Source organism: Felis catus, chromosome F1 (assembly GCF_018350175.1).
Source record: "Felis catus isolate Fca126 chromosome F1, F.catus_Fca126_mat1.0, whole genome shotgun sequence".
NCBI lineage: Eukaryota > Metazoa > Chordata > Mammalia > Carnivora > Felidae > Felis > Felis catus.
In genome coordinates this window covers 14,683,348-14,704,600 of record NC_058384.1, presented here as the reverse complement: position 1 = coordinate 14,704,600, position 21,253 = coordinate 14,683,348, and the positions used below count along the sequence as shown (strand labels likewise).

General features: G+C 35.9%; 1 protein-coding gene across 6 annotated transcripts in view; it reads right to left on the bottom strand.

Moving 5' to 3' along the window:
• Positions 1-21,253, bottom strand: part of SUCO (SUN domain containing ossification factor) — a 91,086-nt gene that overhangs the window by 17,127 nt on the left and 52,706 nt on the right. For 4 of the 6 annotated variants that reach the window (XM_019821612.3, XM_019821611.3, XM_019821610.3 and 1 more), the window contains 7 exons: positions 14,467-14,535; positions 13,589-13,679; positions 9,949-11,109; positions 7,227-7,314; positions 4,071-4,175; positions 1,669-1,823; positions 1,086-1,177 (listed from right to left, as the gene is read on the bottom strand). In XM_019821612.3, coding sequence (XP_019677171.2) covers positions 1,086-1,177; positions 1,669-1,823; positions 4,071-4,175; positions 7,227-7,314; positions 9,949-11,109; positions 13,589-13,679; positions 14,467-14,535 — 1,761 coding nt within the window. Of the gene's footprint in view, positions 1-657; positions 749-1,085; positions 1,178-1,668; positions 1,824-4,070; positions 4,176-7,226; positions 7,315-9,948; positions 11,110-13,588; positions 13,680-14,466; positions 14,536-19,183; positions 19,253-21,253 lie in introns of those variants that run through there. The other 2 variants (XM_045049475.1, XR_002151040.2) reach the window with 2 other exon arrangements.

The following is a 21,253-nucleotide window of genomic DNA, read 5'->3' as shown; positions in this document are numbered from 1 at the left end:
GGCTGCACACGGTCAGCGCAGAGCCTGCTTAGGATTCTCTCCCTCTCCCTGTGTCCCTCCCCTGCTTGCACACACTCACACTCTCTCTCTCTCTCTCTGTCTCTCAGAATAAGTAAATAAACTTAAAAATAAATTAATTTTTTTTTTTCAGTTATAGTAAAAAATCAGCCAACAGAAGAAAAAGAAAAAGGCAGGAAGAAAGAAGAGGTTTACTAATCGTAAGTAAGCACATATGTAATGGGTTAAATCAGTAAAGCTTTGTGATAACAGTAAAACCAGTGATGCTCAGCAATGATCACTCAAATGAGTTAGTCAGCTGAAACATGCTGCTGCATACTAAGCCCTAAAGAAAGGGGAGCCAATAATTGAGAAAGCATTCCTAACTGAAATATACAATTAATTTGGTTATTTTAATACTGCTATAAATATAAGTCTCTTAATAATTACTAATTACAAAAAATAATAATAAGTACAAATTACAAAAGAACGGATACAGAAAAACAGCCACTCAGTACATGTTCATTCATTTGAATTTAAGTATTGAGTGTCAGACAATGGAATGCTATTATAGACCCTGGCCTATAAATAAGAGGTAGACTAGATTTTTTTTTCAGAAAGTGCCTCATGGTCCTAAACTAGAGACAAAAGGGGTCCTACCTGTACAAGAAGAGGAGGCAGATAAGCACAGGATGCTATGGGAGCACATTCAGGTTTTCCAAATCTGTTGAACTTTCTCAAACATCCCTTTCTAAAAAGAAATACTTCTAAACAGGAGCAGGTGCAAATAAAGCTACCAATGGCTAATTAAACTAAGCCCCCCTTCCCCACCCTCTAGGCTTTTAGGAACAAAGATATATATATATATATATATATATATATATATATATATATATATATATATATATATATATATATATATATATAAAGTGTGAAAATGATAAGGCAGCTTTGACACAGCACAAACACAAAGGTTACTTGTACCCACTATTCTGTTGCAGATGGTTTCGAACAAAACACTGACATTATACTTATGCCAGAAGTAAGCCACATTCATGTGTATGTATACATATTACACAAAAATCTACCTTCTTTGCCAGTTAACTGTAGAGACTTGGATCTGATGAGTGGGAATGAGGTTCTCCTTTTCAAATTCATATCATCATAGGAAGAGAAACACCTAAAACATGAAGAAAAACCAACACTGAGAACAGGGTAAACTACATATAATTTACTCTGCAGTTGGGGCTTGATGGAAGCTATCGAGAATTAAACACGCCCCACAATACTGATCTCTAGTGTAACACTCCACTTATTGTTTATTATGTGTAAAAAAAAAAAAAACAAAAAACAAAAAACTTTAAAGGTCATTCTCTAAAAGGTGCTATATTAAAATGTCTATTATCCTCTCCCTGTGAATTCCACATTCGAGCATCCTTTACAACCAAAACATTTCAAGGGTATGCACTTCCTATTAGTGTTTTCTCTTTAATCCGGGCTACAGAACCTTCCAGGTACAGGACCATCTCTCTAGTTCCAATGATGTTTTAACACTGCAGTTGTAAGACAATCATATGGGGGAAAAATTATCTCAGTATTCCTTTATTCTGTCATATTTCTCAAAAATGTAAAAAACACAGTAAAAAATGTGAAATAAGATGCTGATATTACCTTTTAGGGCTTGGATATTGATTACTTTTAGGAAGTTTTGAAATATAATCTCCATCAAATTGAGAGGGGTTTCGACAGCGCTGCATACAAAGCATCAGTCCCAAGACAACACAGAGAACCAAAGATATGACAAGATAGCTCTGTCGATCTGAAACCTGATGGAAAAGGATTTAATAATTATTACATAGTTTATATATTATTAAATATTATATTAGCATTAAATTTTGTTATATTATTATTATAGTATAAAAATTATACTAGGAAAAAATATAGTGGGATATAAAAATCAAAAGACAAATCATTTTTAACATTTTTAAAATGTATTTCCAAATGATAAAATGTAAGGCATGTTCTTAGAAAATGTACTACTGTGAGGCAATGTCTTTTTCTTCTTTCTCCCCCCCCAATTCTTTGAACGTTTTCAAACCTAAGGAAAACTTTAAAAAATAGCACAATGAGCATATTCATGCCTTTCACACTATGTTCACCAAAGTTAACATTTTGCCACATCTGCTGTGTCTTTCCATCTGTACTATTTCCTCAGGGAGGGAAAAAAAAATCTTGCTCCTGCCCAGTCTTTGTCGTCTTACAATACTGAACCAGCAATCACCCAGTTATTTAAGCCAAAAACGTGGGGATCATCCTTAGTTGCTCGTCCCAGACATCCAATCTTTCAGTAAGGCTTGTCATTCTCTTAAATATTTCCTGAACACAACTTCACACTGTTATCCACTTCTAACATCTCAGTCCAAACCAACATCACCTCACTCAGGTTACTGAAACTGCATCCTAACTGGTTTCCTCCTCACTTCTGCTCTTGCTGTTCCCCAAGAGGCAATTCTCCACAGGACAACAAATGGGGAGCTTCTCAAAGTGTTGTCAGTGAGACGACCCACGTCACTTCTTAATTCTTTCCAATGACTTGCAATGATCAGAATAAAATTTAAACTCTACATTGCCTACTAAGGCCTACATGACTGGATCCCTGACCCTCCTTCCCCTCATTCACTCCGCTCCAACCATGCCAGCTTTCTTTCTACCCTCAGACACATTACACTATTTCTTTCTTTCTTTTTTTAATTTTAGTTTATTTTTTTGAGAGAGAGAGACCGATTAGGGGAGGAACAGAGAGAGAGGCAGAGAGGATCTCACACAGGCTCTGCACTGTCAATACAGAGCCCAAAGCAGGGCTTGAACCCACGAACCATGAGATCATGACCTGAGTCAAAATCAAGAGTCAGACACTTGATCAACGGAGTCACATTACACTATTTCTTTTTTTAAAAAAAAATTTTTAACGTTTATTTTTGAGACAGAGAGAGACAGAGTGTGAACGGGGGAGGGGCAGAGAGAGAGGGAGACAGAATCGGAAGCAGGCTCCAGGCTCTGAGTCATCAGCCCAGAGCCCGACGCGGGGCTCGAACTCACGGACCGCGAGATCGTGACCCGGGCTGAAGTCGGACGCTTAACCGACTGAGCCACCCAGGCGCCCCATGTTACACTATTTCTAATCGTGGGTCCTTTGCCCTAGTTCTGCTAGTAACAGGTTTGTTCGGACCCTAAGCCCATGTGGCTGCTAAGTCTTCTTGAATACTCAAGTTCTAACACCACCGCCTCAGATAAATAAGCCTTCCAAAATCACTCTAGCTAAAGGAGCAACCCTTGCCATGCCACTCCACACGCACACATTTCATTTCTATCCTTCTGTCCCTAACATATATTTACTATATATATTCTCTCTCTCCCCCAGGAGAGAGGCACTTATGTGGCCAGGGACTACTCACTGCTGTATGCCCCGAGGACTACATAGCTCACACTTCATATACACTGGATGTTCAATAAATACTTAATAATTCAACAAAATTTTTGCTTTGTTAAGCAACTGAAGAAGACTTTTTGAGCTGAAAATGAAGTATCAGTGGTCTGAAAAAGGCCTAACAGAATTGACTTATAACCATATTTTAGGTAAAACCTAAACTATGAATGCCTTGTTTTCCAAAAAGATTATCATTATTAATATATAAACTTTAAAATGCCACATCCTGGGGGCCCCTGGGTGGCTCAGTCGGTTAAGCATCCAACTTCAGCTCAGGACATGATCTTGAGGTTAGTGGGTTTGAGCCCCATGTCGGGCTCTGTGCTGACAGCTCAGAGCCTGGAGCCTGCTTCGGATTCTGGGTCTACTTCTCTTTCTGCCCCACCTGCGCTTGTACTCTCTCTCTCAAAATAAATATTAAAAAAAACATTTTATAAAATGCCACATTCTGGTGTTGTGAACAAGTTCTCTATAAATGACAATTTTGTTTGGTTAAAGATCTTAGACACTACATTCTTAAGAATCTTGTCTTTATGACAACCTCTACATATGCAGTTTGTCTTACAACAGCAGCAATAACAATTACCTCACGTTGTAATTCTGCTACTGTTGTTGATAGGTTTGAAACAAGCTGTGTCATGTTGGTCAATTGTGCCTGTAGTAACTGGATGGCTTCAGTTTGCCGCTGATCCTATGATAAAGAAAGAAATAAGTATTATTTTTGAGTGTGTGCAAGTTTCATCTGTACTTTAAATACGCTGTAAATTCAAGTAAAAACACCTGGAAAAATTACTAAGTTCCTCAAGAATTAAAAAAAACCATATTAATAGCAAGCTTTTAATGAATGAATATGGTAAGGTGTGACCAGAAATTACAAAAAAAACAAAACAGAAAAAGAATCTGAGATTGTTGAACCCTCCTTCCCCTCTCCCTCCAAGAAATCATGTTGCCATTTACTGCTACCATGTAGAATACTGTCTAATAGAAGTTAATAAAATACTTTTCAAGTTAATTTGGGCTCCATATGTATAAACAAGCATATACTCAGCTATATGCAAAACATTTCGTCAAATACGTGTTTTTCAACCAAAGCACAAAAACATGTTGAAAATTTTTTGAAAAATGTTTTTGTATATAAAGCAGGCTCACAGCAAGCTTTTAAAAGTTCTATTTTACTGCACATTAGGATGGAACTTAGGATGTCACATAATCAAAAACCCACAACTGATGAGCTTGTCAATGCTAAACTAATCCCCAATGAAAATAAATCAATCAAACACCTATCTTTCCAGCTTAGATAATCAACAAACATTTCTTTATTTAAAATATCATTTGCATGTATATTTTAGGGAAATATGCATCATACTCATGGTCAGGAACCTATATTAGGGACACTGTGCTGAAAATTTCAACTTACTAATGAATTTGGGGAAGAGGAAAACAGGACAGAAAGTAAAAGAAATCTAACACTCTGTAGGATGCTGTATGAAATAGCCATATAACCATTTATCATTCCAGAGTAAGTTTTCCGAATTTAGATTTAAATAAATTTTTCGAGGCACCTGGGTGGCTCAGTCAGTTAAGCATCTGACTTCGGCTCAGGTCATGATCTCACAGCTCGTGGGTTCACGCCCTCCGTTGGGCTCTGTGCTGACACCTCAGAGCCCGGAACCTGCTTCGGATTCTGTGTCTCCCTCTCTCTCTGCCCCTCCCCTGCTTGTGCTCTGTCTCTGTCTCTCTCTCAAAAAATAAAACAATAAAAAATTAGATTTAAATAAATTTTAAATCTCAACTGCGTTGGGGGGCGGTGGGGGTTGCTTGGGGGAGATGGATGTATAAAACTGTAACAAAAAGTTTCACTTCCCTTACTGTGATACACTGGTACTTTCTATCCTACTTCCATCTTTTTAAGATGCTAAAGGTAATTCATTAAACTGTATCTTCTGACTCACATTTGACAAATACTGATAAATTCCTGACAGTTACAAACATTTAAAGAAAAAAAAAAACTTTGAAATTTAGTAAGTTGATTAACACTTCTCATCAAGACTGATCTTTTTTTTTTTTTTTCAACGTTTATTTATTTTTGGGACAGAGAGAGACAGAGCATGAACAGGGGAGGGGCAGAGAGAGAGGGAGACACAGAATCGGAAACAGGCTCCAGGCTCTGAGCCATCAGCTCAGAGCCCGACGCGGGGCTCGAACTCACGGACCGTGAGATCGTGACCTGGCTGAAGTCTGACGCTTAACCGACTGCGCCACCCAGGCGCCCCAAGACTGATCTTTAATACTGTTAATAATACACAAATTATTTAAAAGTATTTAAATAAGTCTTTGAGACATAAGGCACAGATATTATATATATCGTAAAGAGAAAATACAGATGGGAAATCATTTCAACCATTAAAATCAATGAAGAACTAAATAAATATTGTGTTCATGGGTCAGAAGACAGTATGTTAAGATGTCGATTCTCCAAACTGATCTATAAATTCCAACAAAATCCCAGTTAAAATGTAAACATGTTGTTTTTGTAGAAATTGACAAGCTGATTCTAAAATCTGTATTAGCCAAAACAATTTTGGAAGAGATGAACAAAGTTGGAAGATTCACGCTATGTGACTTCAAAAGTTCCTATAAAGATACAGTAATAGTTAACAGTCTGGTATCAGCATAAAGACAGATGAACAGAAGAAAATAAAGGAATAAAGGAATATTCATGTTTTTCTCCATCCCCATCCCCACCAAAAGATAACTTTGATCCTTACTTTGCAACACGTAAAAATTAAAATCAATCATAAACCTAATGTAAAACAAAAGCTATAAAACTTTTAGAAGAAAAGAGAGGAAAAAAATCTTTATGACTCTGGGTTGAGGTAAGATTTTATAGAGCAAAGACAAAATGGGTAAATAGGCTTCAACAAATTAAAAACTTCTGCTCTTCAAAAGATACTTTTAAGAGAAATGACAAAACAAATAATGAACTGAGAGAAAATATTTGCAAAGCATATCTCTAATAAAGGACTTGTATTCAAAATACGTAAGTAACTCAAACTTCAATGAAAAAAAAACCGCTAAAGGAGGAAATTTGTATGGAACCACAATTGTAATGTGTCAGGAACTGAGAGTAAGGTGCTACTAAATTCTGAAACCTCAGGCCTCCTCACCTCATCTCATCATCCCCTAGTCCGGGATAAACTTTAGAAAAATATAGTGTTTCTTCATTGTAGTAACACACTGTAAAAACATTTAATAAACATCTGAATACTGCAATACTGAAACTGTTTCCTTAAAATCAACATGACAAGGCAATGGCCACTATTCTATGGCATCAATGCATAGCTCCAGGCAAGAGATAGAGAAAAAAAGAAATGAAAAGATATGAGGATTAAAAAGAAGCAACACAGCTGTTCTCATCTGCAATCAGTCAGACTGTGTAGAAAACCACAGAAGATTTGAGTTTAACAAAGTCCACTGCACTTCTACCACATACACACACACAAATTTTGAAATGTAATAGGAACAATGCTCAAGAAAATTCTCTCTATAGGAGAGAGATGCAGATGCTAATAGCTAGGTAATTTCCCAAACATGACATCCTCTAACAGGCTTAAGGGGAAGAAATGAACACCTATCAGGGTGAAGAAATGAACAAATACTACTTATTCTTCTTACCAGCAAGGGCCTACAGAATTCGGAAGAAATTTATATAAAAAGTAAATAAGGCTTGAAGATGACCAACCTGCTCCTCTGCTATTCTCGAAGTATTCTGAAGTTTTACTATTGTTTTATTGAAAGCCTTCTGCATTTCTTCCATTTGTTTTCGGTACCTGTGGAGTAAGAAATGATTTAAATTAGCTTTAATTTCTTATTTATTAATTTATTACTGCAAACACACTTCTGATTTCAATATTTGAGATAAATCTACTTTTTTGAAAATGACTTTGTTGAGGCCTGGAACACTTATAAAAGTAAAATAAAGAAGCTCCTTGAGCTATTTGCTACCTTAACATCAATTCTATGCATCTCACTGCTATCCAAGATTAGTCACGTTTTTGTTCAATTAATTTATGACAAAGGAACCAAGGATATACCATGGGGAAAGAACAGTCTCTTCAATAAATGGTGTTGGGAAAACTGGACACCCACAGGCAAAGGAATGAAAGTGGACCGCACTCTTACACCATCTACAAAAAGTAACTCAAATGGATTAAAGACTTGAATGTAAGACCTGAGATCATAAAACTCAGAAGAAAACACAGGTGGTAAGCTCCCTGACACTGATCTTGGTGATGGTTTTTCAGCTTTGACAACAAAAACAAAGACAACAAAAGCAAAAATAAACACGTGGAGTCCACATCAAACTAAAAAGCTTCTGCACAGCAAAAAACCCCATCAACAAAATGAAAAGGCAACCTGCCAAGTGGGATAAAAAATTTGGAAATAATGTATCTGATTAGGGGTTAATATCCAAAATACATAAAGAACTTCTACCACTCAATAGCAAAAAATTAAACAACCCAATTAAAACACTGGCAGAGGATCTGAATAGGCCTTTTTCCAAAGAAGAAATACAGGTGGACAACAAGTACATGAAAAGATGCTCAAAATCACTAATCATCATGGAAATGCAAATCAAAATCACAATGAGAGATCACCTCATATCTATCAGTATGGCTATTACCAAAAATATAAGAAATAACATGTGCTAGTGAGGATGTAGAGAAAAGGGAACCCCTGTGCACAGTTGGTGGAAATGTAAATTGGTACAGCCACTCCAGAAAACAGGAGGGAGGTTCCTCAGAAATTAAAAATAGAACTACTCTATGATCCAGTAACTCTTCTTCTGAGTATTTATCTGAAGAAAATGAAAAACACTAACCTGAAAAGATATCTGCACTCCCATGTTCACTGCAGCATTATGGACAATAGCCAAGACATGGAAGCAACTTAAGTGTTCACCAAAGGATAAATGGATAAAGTAAATGTGGTATCTGTATACAATGTATTTTTCAGCCATAAAAAAAGGAAATCTTGCCACTTGCACAAATGCAAGGATGGAACCGGACGGCATTGTGCTAAGTGAAATGAATCAGAAGAAGAATATTGTATGATCTCACTTACATGTGTAATCTAATAATAACAGTACCCTCAAACACATAGATACAAGAGAACAAACTGGTGGCTGTCAGAGGTAGGAGATGGGGGATGGGAGAAATGGATAAAGAAAAGTCAAAAGGTACAAATCTCCAGTTATAAAATGAGTAAGTAATAGGGATGTAATGTACAGCATGATGACTACAGTTAATAATACTCTACCGTATATCTGAAAGTTGCTAAGAACAGATCGTAAAAGCCCTTATCACAAAGAAAGAAAATCTTGTAACTATGTAGTAAGTGAACGGTAACTAGACTTAATGTGTGATCATTTCACAATATATGCAACATTAAAACATTACATTGTATACCTGAAATTAATGTTAATTATATCTCAATTAAAAACAAAAAAATTATTAGTAATTTCTGTGGTTCCCTTAAGGCAGCTGATGGGTCAGGGAGAAGCAGGTGTGAGGTACCTACCTATGTGGGCATGCATGCACATGCACAAACAATTTGCCAATAAATTGTATATATGGATTAGGAGGAAACCCATTGGGACAGAATGATGACCTTAGTGACATCTCATTAGCGGCATCTTGATTTAAAAGGAGTAGGGAAAGGTGGTGTTTCAGATACTCTGGACATTTATTGCCTAGGTGTTTATAAAATGTTGGAAAAGAAGTCCTGAGAAAACCAGACACTTAAGGGATAAAAAAGAGCAAACAAGTACAGGGAAAAAGTAGAACTATGACTGGGGCTCTAATCACTGCATAAGCACACTGGCACTCATGAGCACAAGAGCATAAATTATCACAACTAGAACTAAGATTCTAAGACATGAAAGACTGCAAATGTTGCCTAATCATCCAGTTCAGTCCACTTTAGTCTTCACTTACTTAAACTCTTAATTGATATCTTATCTAGTTTCACTAAGAACTGCAACATCCATAGTTTATATAGGTATTACATATACAGTATAGATACACATGTTATATAATACTATAATGTTCCCATGAGTACTGTGGGAACCAAACAGTAAAAGTGGCTGAAGTTAAACAACAGAAGAAAGGAGAAACTGATTAAATTCAAACTTGTTGTCACCCTAATATATATATAGATAGATAGATAGATAGATAGATAGATACAGATGATATAGATATAGATATAACATCACTTAGTACTTCTAAAAATCAATTCTTTAAGTCCTTGATCAATATCCAAATAACTTTCTTTCTCCAGCTAAAATGGCACTGACTACTATTATATCATGAGATAATTAATCCTCTCCTCCTCTAGTCACAGATCATACTATGCCTCTTACCTCACAGTGCAAAGTGGACTGTGCTAATTATGATAAAGCTTACCTTTGGCTAAGCTCCTCCAGATAGCGACCACTGAGAGACATGTTAACTTCTAAGGCTTTTATACGATTATTAAGTCTCATAAATACTGACTCCTTTTGGTTTGATCCATGTACAAGATTTCCATTAGTGTATCCTAGATCTGTGGAATTTTGCAGTTCAGCATAAAAGTCTGTAGCTGTCCTCTGTAACCCTCTTAAAAGGGCATCTTCCGGAGATTGTTCTTCCTCTTTCACTTCAGGTAATGAAGAAGAATCCGTAACGGGAGTCAAAATTTGCTTTGGTGTGTCAGCTATGTTCATTTTGGCTTCCCCATCTTCACCGTCTGGCATAGTAGCAGTGTTTACAGGTGGCACTATTGTTTCAGATAGCTTTGTGATAATGTGCATGGAGTTTATATCTTCTTTTACAATATTATCCATTACTTCATTAAGTTTATTTGTTTCATAGATCACAGTTGGCTTCTCTATAGAACTAAAACTCTCAGACTTTTTTTCTGTTTTATTAACAAGCTCAACAGAACTCTCCAGGGGGATCACTTGAGATGGTGTAGGTCCTGTCTCAAATTTAATAGGCTCAGATACTTCTATTTTAGATAATGAATTGATTTCTGGAGTAACATCTAAGAGAAGAGATTGAGAAAGAGTTTGAGGATGGCTTGGTTCAAGTTCAATTGCATCTGCACTGTGATTAATCAAATCACCTTTGTGCATACTACTTAAGTCACCTGGAACAATAGTTTCAGCTTCCTTTTCATTATTCTTGCTGTCCATTTCTCCACTTGGAGGTGGCAAGACTAAAACATCCACTGATTCTGCAGGTAGCGGTAATGGTTGAGCTGACACAAGATGATCTTTTTCTTTCCTTACAGCAGTTCTGCTACGTTGCCGATAAAGAGCAACTCTAACTGAACACCATTTATATATATATTCAGAAAAACTAGAAATACAACAAATTGTAGATAGTTCACTGCAAAATATTTGTGCCTCTGACTCAAACCAGGGTGATGATTCATCCTCCTGTTCACCACTACCCAGAAGGGTCACTGTAGATGGACTTGCCTCTTCTTCTTCCTCTTGAACTAGCTGTACAATAGGACTCTCTTTTGGAGTCTCTGGTGATGATAGCTCTGTATCGTGTATGTGTCCTTCAGTGGTTACAAACCTAGAAATATGTATCATAATTACACATCACTTTAATTAGAAATCTAAAGTTAAAATTGCGTTAAAAAAAATCAATGTTTCATTCATAAAATAAAAGGAAGGCTGAAAATACAGAAGAAACTGAAAACTTTTTTGGATGAATTTTTCCCTACAAATCATTTTCATTATAAAAAGAAGTATTACTCACAAATGGTGACAGAAAGGCCATTCATTTATCAGAGACCAGCCAGATGACTGAAATGACCATATTTACTAAATGAAACTTACTTTTTAAAAATATCTATTTAAGAATTGCTTGTACGTGGATTCTAGAACTAGAATCCAAGGTTCTAAATACTTATGAACGCACTTTGTGTTTAGGTATCATACTTTTGAAAGGTAGCTAGATTTCTCAAAGAAAATTTTTCTGTGGATGATTAGGGGATTTCTAAGGTAGCATTACACACACACACACACACACGATTATCTGCATCCCTCCCTCCCCAACTCCCCAAAATGATCTTAATATCATCTGGGCTAATTATCTATTACTTAAAGGCAAATACTTAATCACTCTAATGAAAATCCTGGCTAATAATAATAGTGCCCCATCTGTAACTCAATCCCATCTCTAAGCCCTAGCGTATGTATGTAAGGCAGGGGAGTGTGTGGGGTGGAACGGGTGGGAATAGTGTTGTAAATTATAATCTCTGTGGTTCATTCCAGAAAAAAAATAATGAATTTCCAGGTGTAGCCCTTACAGCACAAAAGGTACAATCTTTTTTTCAAATAACGCAATTTGAATGCCAAAAGAAACATTTTCATATACAATTTTCCTACTTTGAAAAATTACTAAGAATGCCAGGAAATGTTTTTGAATAGACTAATATCACAATAGCAAAGGTAGGAATGAAACAGTACCTAAAAAGCTAGATTTTCATCTTGTTGACAGTGAAACAGTAAATTAGATTATGTTCCTTTAAATAGATGATATATAGATATATAATCTCTAAATATCTTCTACTGCTTACTATGTACCATATAAATTATGACAGTGAAAATGAGCAGAATCTGAAGAAGGGGAGGGAGAAAAACTAAAGTGAATTAATTTGGTACAAATTAAATTATATACCATCTGTACATGCTCTAATCGGAGCTATACTTTAAAAAACTCAAACCTGGAAAAAGAAAATCAGTCATCTTTTCATAGTAACTCAACAATGACACCCTATCATGGATTCTTTCATTTTCATTTATTTTCTTCAAAGAAATTGCCATATAATCATCAAAAAGAATTTAAAACAAATTAAAAAAACATTTAAAAGCAAATAGATTTTATACCAAAAAATCTATTAAAATCAAACTCTAATATAGAAAAGTAAAAACTACTACATTAGTGTGATGTGGTATCTTTCAACATTCATGTGTGTGTGTGTGTGTGTCTGTGTGTGTGTGTGTTCATATATAAAATGAAATAGGTTTCATTTAGTTTTGAAAAATAAAGACATACTATATGTTATTAACTGAAGAAGCCTAGTTACAAAATTGGAACTAGCAATCAGATTTCTTAGTATCTTCTAGGAATCGATGACAAGTAATGCTATATTTTCTCTCTAGTCATCCAATAAATAAATATCTTTAGTCTCTTTCAGAATGAACACAGGATACAAATTTGTCACTGTGCCCTTCAAAGCACAAAAAAATCTCATTTCTGTATCAGTATGGTATTTAGGAATTACAGCTCAAACCATACCCACTGCAGGTTTCATTACATAATTCCTGTTCAAAAATCTTATCCCGTTAAGCAGAGTTCTGAGAGAGTACAGCTACTGAAATATACAAAATTTACAGAAACAATGCCCAATTATCCAGTCGTTATGAGCCTATCTGTTATAGATAAGAAGTAGAGGTGGCAAAAACCCTTAATCATCTTTGGTAGAAAAGACTAAAAAAATGAGGATATTTTATGTTAACTACATGACAGATATTCCTGCCCAAGGTGCCCCACTGCAACCTGGGGAAAGACCTCTATCAAATTCAATTTAAGAAACTAAACACTCTTAAGAGTTTGCTGTGTGACAAACACGTAATTTAAGAATCACGCTCTAGGTATTTCAGGGTACCCTTTATAGCTTTCTAGGCACAACACATATACTTAATCAATGTTTTTAAATTTGAACTTAATAAAAGCAAGCTTTTAAAGTTTGTCCTCAAACCTATACCTGTAGAATTAGGCCAATTATTTGTAATAAGGAAAAGATTTAGTGTTGTGAATAATAAAAGTAATACATAATTTCAAAACAACAAACATGTGGTCTGGAGTAAAGTGCATTCCCAGTACCCAAAAGGCAACTCACCGATATTTTAAGTGGTTGTGGAATGCCTGCCCTCTGACTCAGAGCTTTCTATAGATTATCATTTCACACACAAATCCAAAGTATCTTTCTATGTATACTTAGCTCTCCATTTTAACAGAACTCTAATATCACAATAGAACTTACTCAGGTGATGGAACAGGAGTTGAAACAGGAGCTAAGTCGGGCATTTTAGGTGCAGCTGTGGCAGTGGCATTCTCAGATATACTTTTATTTCCTATTTTAAGAAAGATACCCATGTTGAGTTTAAAAAAGCTATATCATGAAGATATTTCACTATAACAAGTAAAGAACTTTAGTTTCCGGGGAAGAAAAAAAAAAGTCAAACAGGTTTGCTACTGCAGACTTTATTTTCTTCCATCAAAGTTCTTTTAGAAGGAAATGATCATACAAAGTCAGAGCTACAAATAATGCATATTCTTTCTCAACTTCTCAGATAATTAACGCAAGTCAAATGACTATTAATTTCATGTAATCTTATATGATTAACATGACTTCTAGACACCTAAAGGAGTTACGAAAGAGAATGAAAAGAAACGTATGGGTCATTTTAAGTTTGCACTTGGAACTAAGTATTTTCTAAGAGCAAAAAAAAAGCAAGATGGTTTCTCCTTGCTACTGACATTCTTACTTGGCATTCTGTAGGGGAAAAAAAATCACCTTCTAAATTGGGTAGTTGTTTGATAAATAAAAGAAAAGCATGCATGAAGTACCACTAGGGCATCAAAACCTCAGGAAAGAAATAAGGGATAAAATTATTACTTCTACAGCAGGGAAGAGTCAAAAAACAAATTCATGAATTTCATATAGACAGGAGGATCCTTATTGTAAGAATTTGTGAAACTCATATAAACAATGAATAACAGAAGACTGGTAAGTTCCTTTGCATCATCTCTTTATTTCTAAATGAAAAATCACACTGCTTGGCTTATTAATTAATTTTCGTAACAAGAATGACCCCTTGAGTATCAGAGATTTAAAAGACCCATAAAATGAAGAGGTACCTTCTGTCAGGTCTTCAGTTTTTGCTCCAAGAATATTAGCAGCAATATTCACCATATTTAGAATGGCATCTAAAAATTCAATCAGAAAAAATACCAATACACCTAAATATTCTTATAAAGCTTAATATCAGATAGTCAAAAAACCATTTATAATGGTCTTTTTGCATTTTCTGGACTAATTACCTTTTTGTCCAGCTTACTATATAAGTCCAATATAGGACACAAATTTCAGCCAGAAAGTATAAATCTGAATTTTTATGTTCAGAAACTTAATTATACTTTTTTGGTAAAGCTTCCCCGAAACTTCTGCCAAAACACTATCTTTAGCATATTACAAAATTCAAGTAAAATTCAACATACAGCCTGGATTTGGACAGGGAAAAAAATGTGACAACCAAAATTAATATTGTACAGAAAAACTTACTTTTTTAAAGGCTTTACAGTTTAGAACAAAAACAAAAAAAAAAAAAGCGTGAAGCAGGTGATTTTTACAGGTATAAATAAACAAAATGGGAAGATTATTATCTGAAGGACAGCAGAAAAATTTTATTTTCAACTATGAACATATCTATTGATAATATGGTTAAATCCCAACGTGACTGCATTGAAACAAGTGTCTTTGATAACTTTTAATAATGTTTAATAGATAATAAATGGTACCAATTCTTTTGTGAATTGAGTGGGTATGGGAATTGGCAGGTGAAGTCAAAGTCACAACACCTTCAGCATTATACATAAAGCAATCTGCATACCTGCCAATTCTGCCTCTCTTTCTAAAGACGATATTTGGATGATGAGTAAAGTGGTACAAACCTTAGTACCTGAATAAGCAGCCAAAGGTACAGGTGTACCACAAAATACCTAACTCCATAAAAAGCTGGTGCTGAGAACAGGTGGCTTCCTTCTAGGATGTAATTTTAAGGAACATTAACTTCCAATACCAATCTAATCTTGGATATTCCGCTAGAAGTTAATTCACCAGTATCAGGTATTTCTCCTATTAAAATATTAAGATCTGCAAGGGCTACATATTAAGACTCATCAGTTATTTCTGCCTTGGTTTCCTTTCCTAAGAGATCCAAAGGGTTTTCATCACACTTTCAGCGAAAACCACAGATGTAAGCAGGAAAGGCTGTAAGGGAGGAAAGCTGGCACACTATCTAGAAAGTTGAGAAGAAGCCAAGCACTGTCATCTGGAGCTGATCCTATGTAGATATATGTTTTAAGGCAGGAGAAAGTAGTAGGAAATTTCAGACAGTTTGAAAAGTGATGACTAGTAGACAGTCATAAATTTTGAACTTTACATAATTATGGTTCTATATATGAAAGACAATAAAGGAGTGGTACTTTGTTTCCAATCATTAGTATAACACACAAAAGCTTTGTACTTGCTTTATAAATGTCTAGGATTATAGGTTGCCCTTGCCCTTCGACCTGACAAATTGGTAAACAAAGAAGCAGGGTTGATTCTTAGGCTAACGCATGGGAAAAAACAGGAATGAAAAAACCGTATTTCCTCACAAACGAAGGTAAAGTAGCAATGGAAATTCTGTTATTTCCCATAAACCCACTTTTAACATCAACCAATATTCCAACAGTAGAAAAGATTTGCAAATCGTATATCTGATTAGGGGTTAATATCCAAAATACGTAAAGAACTATCGCTCAACAGCAAAAATTAAAAATCCAATTAAAATGCTGGCAGAGGATTTGAAATAGGCCTTTTTCCAAAGAAAACCTACAGATGGCCAACAGACCACATGAAGATGTGCAACATCACTGATCATCAGGGAAATACAAATCAAAACTGCAATGAGATATCCCCTCACACCTGTCAGAATGGCTAAAATCAACACAAGAAACAATACGTATTGGTGAGGATATGGAGAAAGGGGAACCCTCTTGCAAACTGGTGGGAAAACAAACTGGTGCAGCTACTCAGGAAAACAATATGGAGGTTCCTCAAAAAGCTAAAAATAGAAATACCCTATGATCCAGTAATCACACTATTGGGTATTTACCCTCAAAATACAAAAATACTACATCAAGGAGATACATGCACCCCATTGTAACAGCATTGTCTATAATAGCCAAATTATGGAAACAGCCCAAGTGTCGATCGACTGGTGAATGGATAAAGATGAAGTACACACACACACACACACACACACACACACACACACACACACACACACACACAATGGAACACTACTCACCCATAAAAAAGAATGAAATCTTGCCATTTGCAACAACATGGATGGAGCTACAAAGTATTATGCTAAGCGAAAAAAAGTCAGACAAAGACAAATACCGTATGATTTCACTCATATGTGGAATTTAAGAAACAAATGAGCAAAGGGGGGGAAAAAGAGAGAGGGAAGCAAACCAAGAAAGAGACTTAACTATAGAGAATAAACTGATGGTAACCAGAGGGGAGGTGCATGGGGGGGATGGGTACACTTGTTGTAATGAGCACCAGGTGTTGTATGGGAGTACTGAATCACTATACTGTACACCTGAAACTAATTACACTGTATAGTAACTGGAATTTAAATAAAAACTTAAAAAAAAAAAAACCACCCAGGAATGGAAACACCACATTTCCTCACAAACCAAGATAAAGGAGCAATGGAAACTCTTGTTATTTCCTCATAAACCCACTTTTTTTTTTTTTTCAACGTTTATTTATTTTTGGGACAGAGAGAGACAGAGCATGAACGGGGGAGGGGCAGAGAGAGAGGGAGACACAGAATCGGAAACAGGCTCCAGGCTCTGAGCCATCAGCCCAGAGCCTGACGCGGGGCTCGAACTCACGGGCCGCGAGATCGTGACCTGGCTGAAGTCGGACGCTTAACCGACTGCGCCACCCAGGCGCCCCATAAACCCACTTTTAATATCAACCAATATTGCAACAGTATCTGATCTTCTACTTGGTCTGCCAGCCAAAGTTCAGTTAAAACTGACCGCTTCACACATTCCAAATTTTGGAGTCAAATCTATACTCTAAAATCAATCTTAACTCAGATACAAAATTTTGGGGGCACTGAAATTTGGGGGCATTTATTGTTACAGAATTCATTAACAAAAGCAAAATTTGGCAAATTTCTACATTCTCAGCCCATCCAATCCATAAGAAATAATTTTGCTACATTCACAGAACACTGCCAAATGTAGTCTTACTTTGTCTTTTGAGAGAAAGCAGCTTTGTGAATATTCAATTCTGACCACTCCCAATTTGTATCCAAACACGTGACGGCTTGTCACAATGATCATCTGACCGCTAAAAATCCTTCAGAATAGGCTAAAGTAATAATTTGGAATACAGTACCAAACTAGATACCTGTCCTTAATGTCTCCCAGATTAGCAACTCCTTTATCTTTGAGCTGGGCACTATTCATCCAATCTCATTCCCTCAGGAATGAAATTCTCCCAGGGATCATCAACATGTTATCCTTAGTCTCCAGCACACTCTGGCTCTTTTGGATGCAGGAAACAAACTATCTATGATACCACATAACAAGACAAACCAACAAAATAACTATTTCCTCCCATGTGAATTCAGATACCTCTGCTGCATGTCCACCTTTGTTCTCTCTTCTCTTGCTAGGTCCTTAAAATATATACATTCATAAAAATACTTTGATGTAAAAGAAACCAAAAACTGTATACTATCTTAAACATACACACAGAAACCTGGCCTTTAAGTGATTCTAACAAAATGCAGACCGTATTTAGGAGTAAAGGCAGACTTGCAAGAATATTAAAGTAGAGAGTGGTCTGGAAAATCCATGTGACAAAATACAAAAAAAGCAGAGTAATGTGAAGAATTTTTGTTGATGTAAAATATTTAAATGCTCTGGTTCAAAAATGTAAATAAAAGAATCAGGCAGAAGAGCTGCCTAGCCGGCATATACACAAAATCAAGAATGTTGCTCTAACATAGTAGTTTCTCCCTTTTTGGCAATTAAGAAAATTATATCAAGAATGTCCAAATTTATGGTATGTATGTTCTTTGATAACCAAGTCCTAATAGATGCAATGTACTCTAGTGACATGTATTTCCTGTAACTACTAACTAACTGTTCAATACCAAAAGGAAAAAGGAGTTTCTATTAAGATTAAAGCCACAGAATTCTGTTTTGGAAACGCTATGTAAATATAAAAAGTAAGTCAGGTTCAAAATTGGCCAACTTCAAGCTAATTCACAACGTGTGATGAGAACAGTTAAATTCAGATATTCTAGTGCCAGAGACTAGCTCTTTGGCCTGATTCCATTCTGTTATTTACTCCTTAAATGTTATACCACCTTGGAGGTAGTAGCAAAGTCAGGCTCAGAAATAGTCCCAGACTCTTCACAGAAAACTAGGAAGAATAGGTATAGACGACAGCAGTGTTAGGTCATGTCTATAAGCATTATGACACCAAAGTCTTATCAGTCAGGTACTATTGCCTCTCTTTTTTCTGAAACATCAACAGATGGACATCTTTTTAAACTCCATTTAATGTGTTTAGGCTTAGCTGACATCCTCCCACCCATCTTGTCTCACTAAACAAATTCTTTTAACACTAGAACACGGGAAGGTAAATAGACTACCTTTCCAGAGATCCATAAAAAGAAAACTAAATATGTTACCAAGAAACACATCTTCAAGGAAGAAGATCCCAAAGTAGGATATAAATAAAGAAGATTCTATATCTAATTAATTCAAATAATACCTTGGTCAGAGAAGTGATTACAAATAGGGAAATGTCCTCCATTGAGATATAACTGGGCTTTAATGGTGTCTAGCAGTTAATCCCCTAAGAATAGAGAAAAAGAAACCAAGAATATCAACAAGATTTCCTTTATCTAATACTATGGTAAGGTGCCCTAAGGTGCCCCTTTCCTTTCCAGTAACCATCAGAAGTGAGAGATCTTTTAGTCTGGGGCTATTTTCTGACTCTATAAAATAATAATGCTGCCTCATAGCTAATATAGCATCACTGAGCTATGATGGTTACTACATATCAGAATTTTTCACATGGATTTAAGGACATGAATATGAATATCCACATAGATAAAACAGCATCATGTTTTTCACTCCTAAAAAACTATGTCCCACAGCAGTGAATGAAGCACCTATTTTTAATTCATCATCAACTAGATAGCTAAGTTTTCTACTTAAAAGTAGTTTCTAATATCTAGAAAGTCAATTGACTAGCAGTAGAGTGAAAAAAAATTATATTGAGTTAATATGCAACAAAGTTAAATACTACATAAAAGGATTCCTCTTGGGGCGCCTGGGTGGCTCAGTCGGTTAAGCGTCCGACTTCAGCTCAGGTCATGATCTCGCGGTCAGTGAGTTCAAGCCCCGCATTGGGCTCTGTGCTGACAGCCCAGAGCCTGGAGCCTGTTTCAGATTCTGTGTCTCCCTCTCTCTGACCCTCCCCTGTTCATGCTCTGTCTCTCTCTGTCTCAAAAATAAACATTAAAAAAAAAAAAAAAAAAAAAAGGATTCCTCTTATGCAAGTATTTTTAACATTCTTCTTCCTATGCCTTAAAAAGTCTACTGAAGGGGCGCCTGGGTGGCACAGTCGGTTAAGCGTCCGACTTCAGCCAGGTCACGATCTCGCAGTCCGTGAGTTCGAGCCCCGCGTCAGGCTCTGGGCTGATGGCTCAGAGCCTGGAGCCTGTTTCCGATTCTGTGTCCCCCTCTCTCTCTGCCCCTCTCCCGTTCATGTTCTGTCTCTCTCTGTCCCAAAAATAAATAAACGTTGAAAAAAAAAAATTAAAAAAAAAAAAAAGTCTACTGAAGACTACAGTTTTCTATGGAGAGCATAAGGGGAAGAAGGGAGAAGAAAAAAGATAAAAACAAAACAAAAAAACCGACGTGACTCCTAGCTTCCTATACTGGAGCTATACAAAATATCTACTTAAGTATATAAACTACTCGTTGAGTATCCCAAAAGGTATAAAGATAACATACACCATAAGATTGGGATGCAAGGAACTCTACTTACTAAGAGCAACAAGGGAAATGCACAAGAAACTAGTCATCTATTCTGCTAAGATTTACTTTTACCATATTAATCTCCAAATAAAAAGAAAACTCCTTCCAGTATTTTATATTCTTCAGGAATAGCCAAAAATAACAAGCATTAAAATATACCTACCTGCATTATAACAGTAAAAATAAAGTGTCAGTTGGTAATGGTCTTTCCGAGAGTCTCCTTAGCTAGCCTACCACTAGGCAGGCATGACAAAAACTGAAGCACTAATATATCTTAGTCATTATTTCTTCAGCTTACAAAGAGTATATTATTATTACTATTATTGTTACTGCTTGAGAATCTTTATTATGAGTAAGAACAGCTTTTATATTTTGTAATTACATCAGAAACTATATCCATAGATAGATAAACTCTTGTTTGCTAGGATTTCACTCATACATACTACCTCTGCAACTACCATTCAAATTCCCTTCCCATCTAGCATGACTATCCAGATGCTTCTACGCATATGGTCTAGGATCTCTTTAATAATTCTTTCCCCCCATAAATTCACAGCCCATTCTTCCAAGGAATCCGCTTATCAACATAAGCACTTAGGGTAGAAGAAATAACTTGTGCTTGCATTTTTCTTCTCTTCTCTTTCTTTTCATCCACGCTTATTTTATTTCTATGGAAATATATTACAAAGGCAGTATCTTTGATTTCAACTCAAGTTCAATATTGGGACTAGGAGCTTCCTAAACTATACCACAACAAAATATCCACATATTTCAGGGGAAAAAAAAGTTGGAAAAA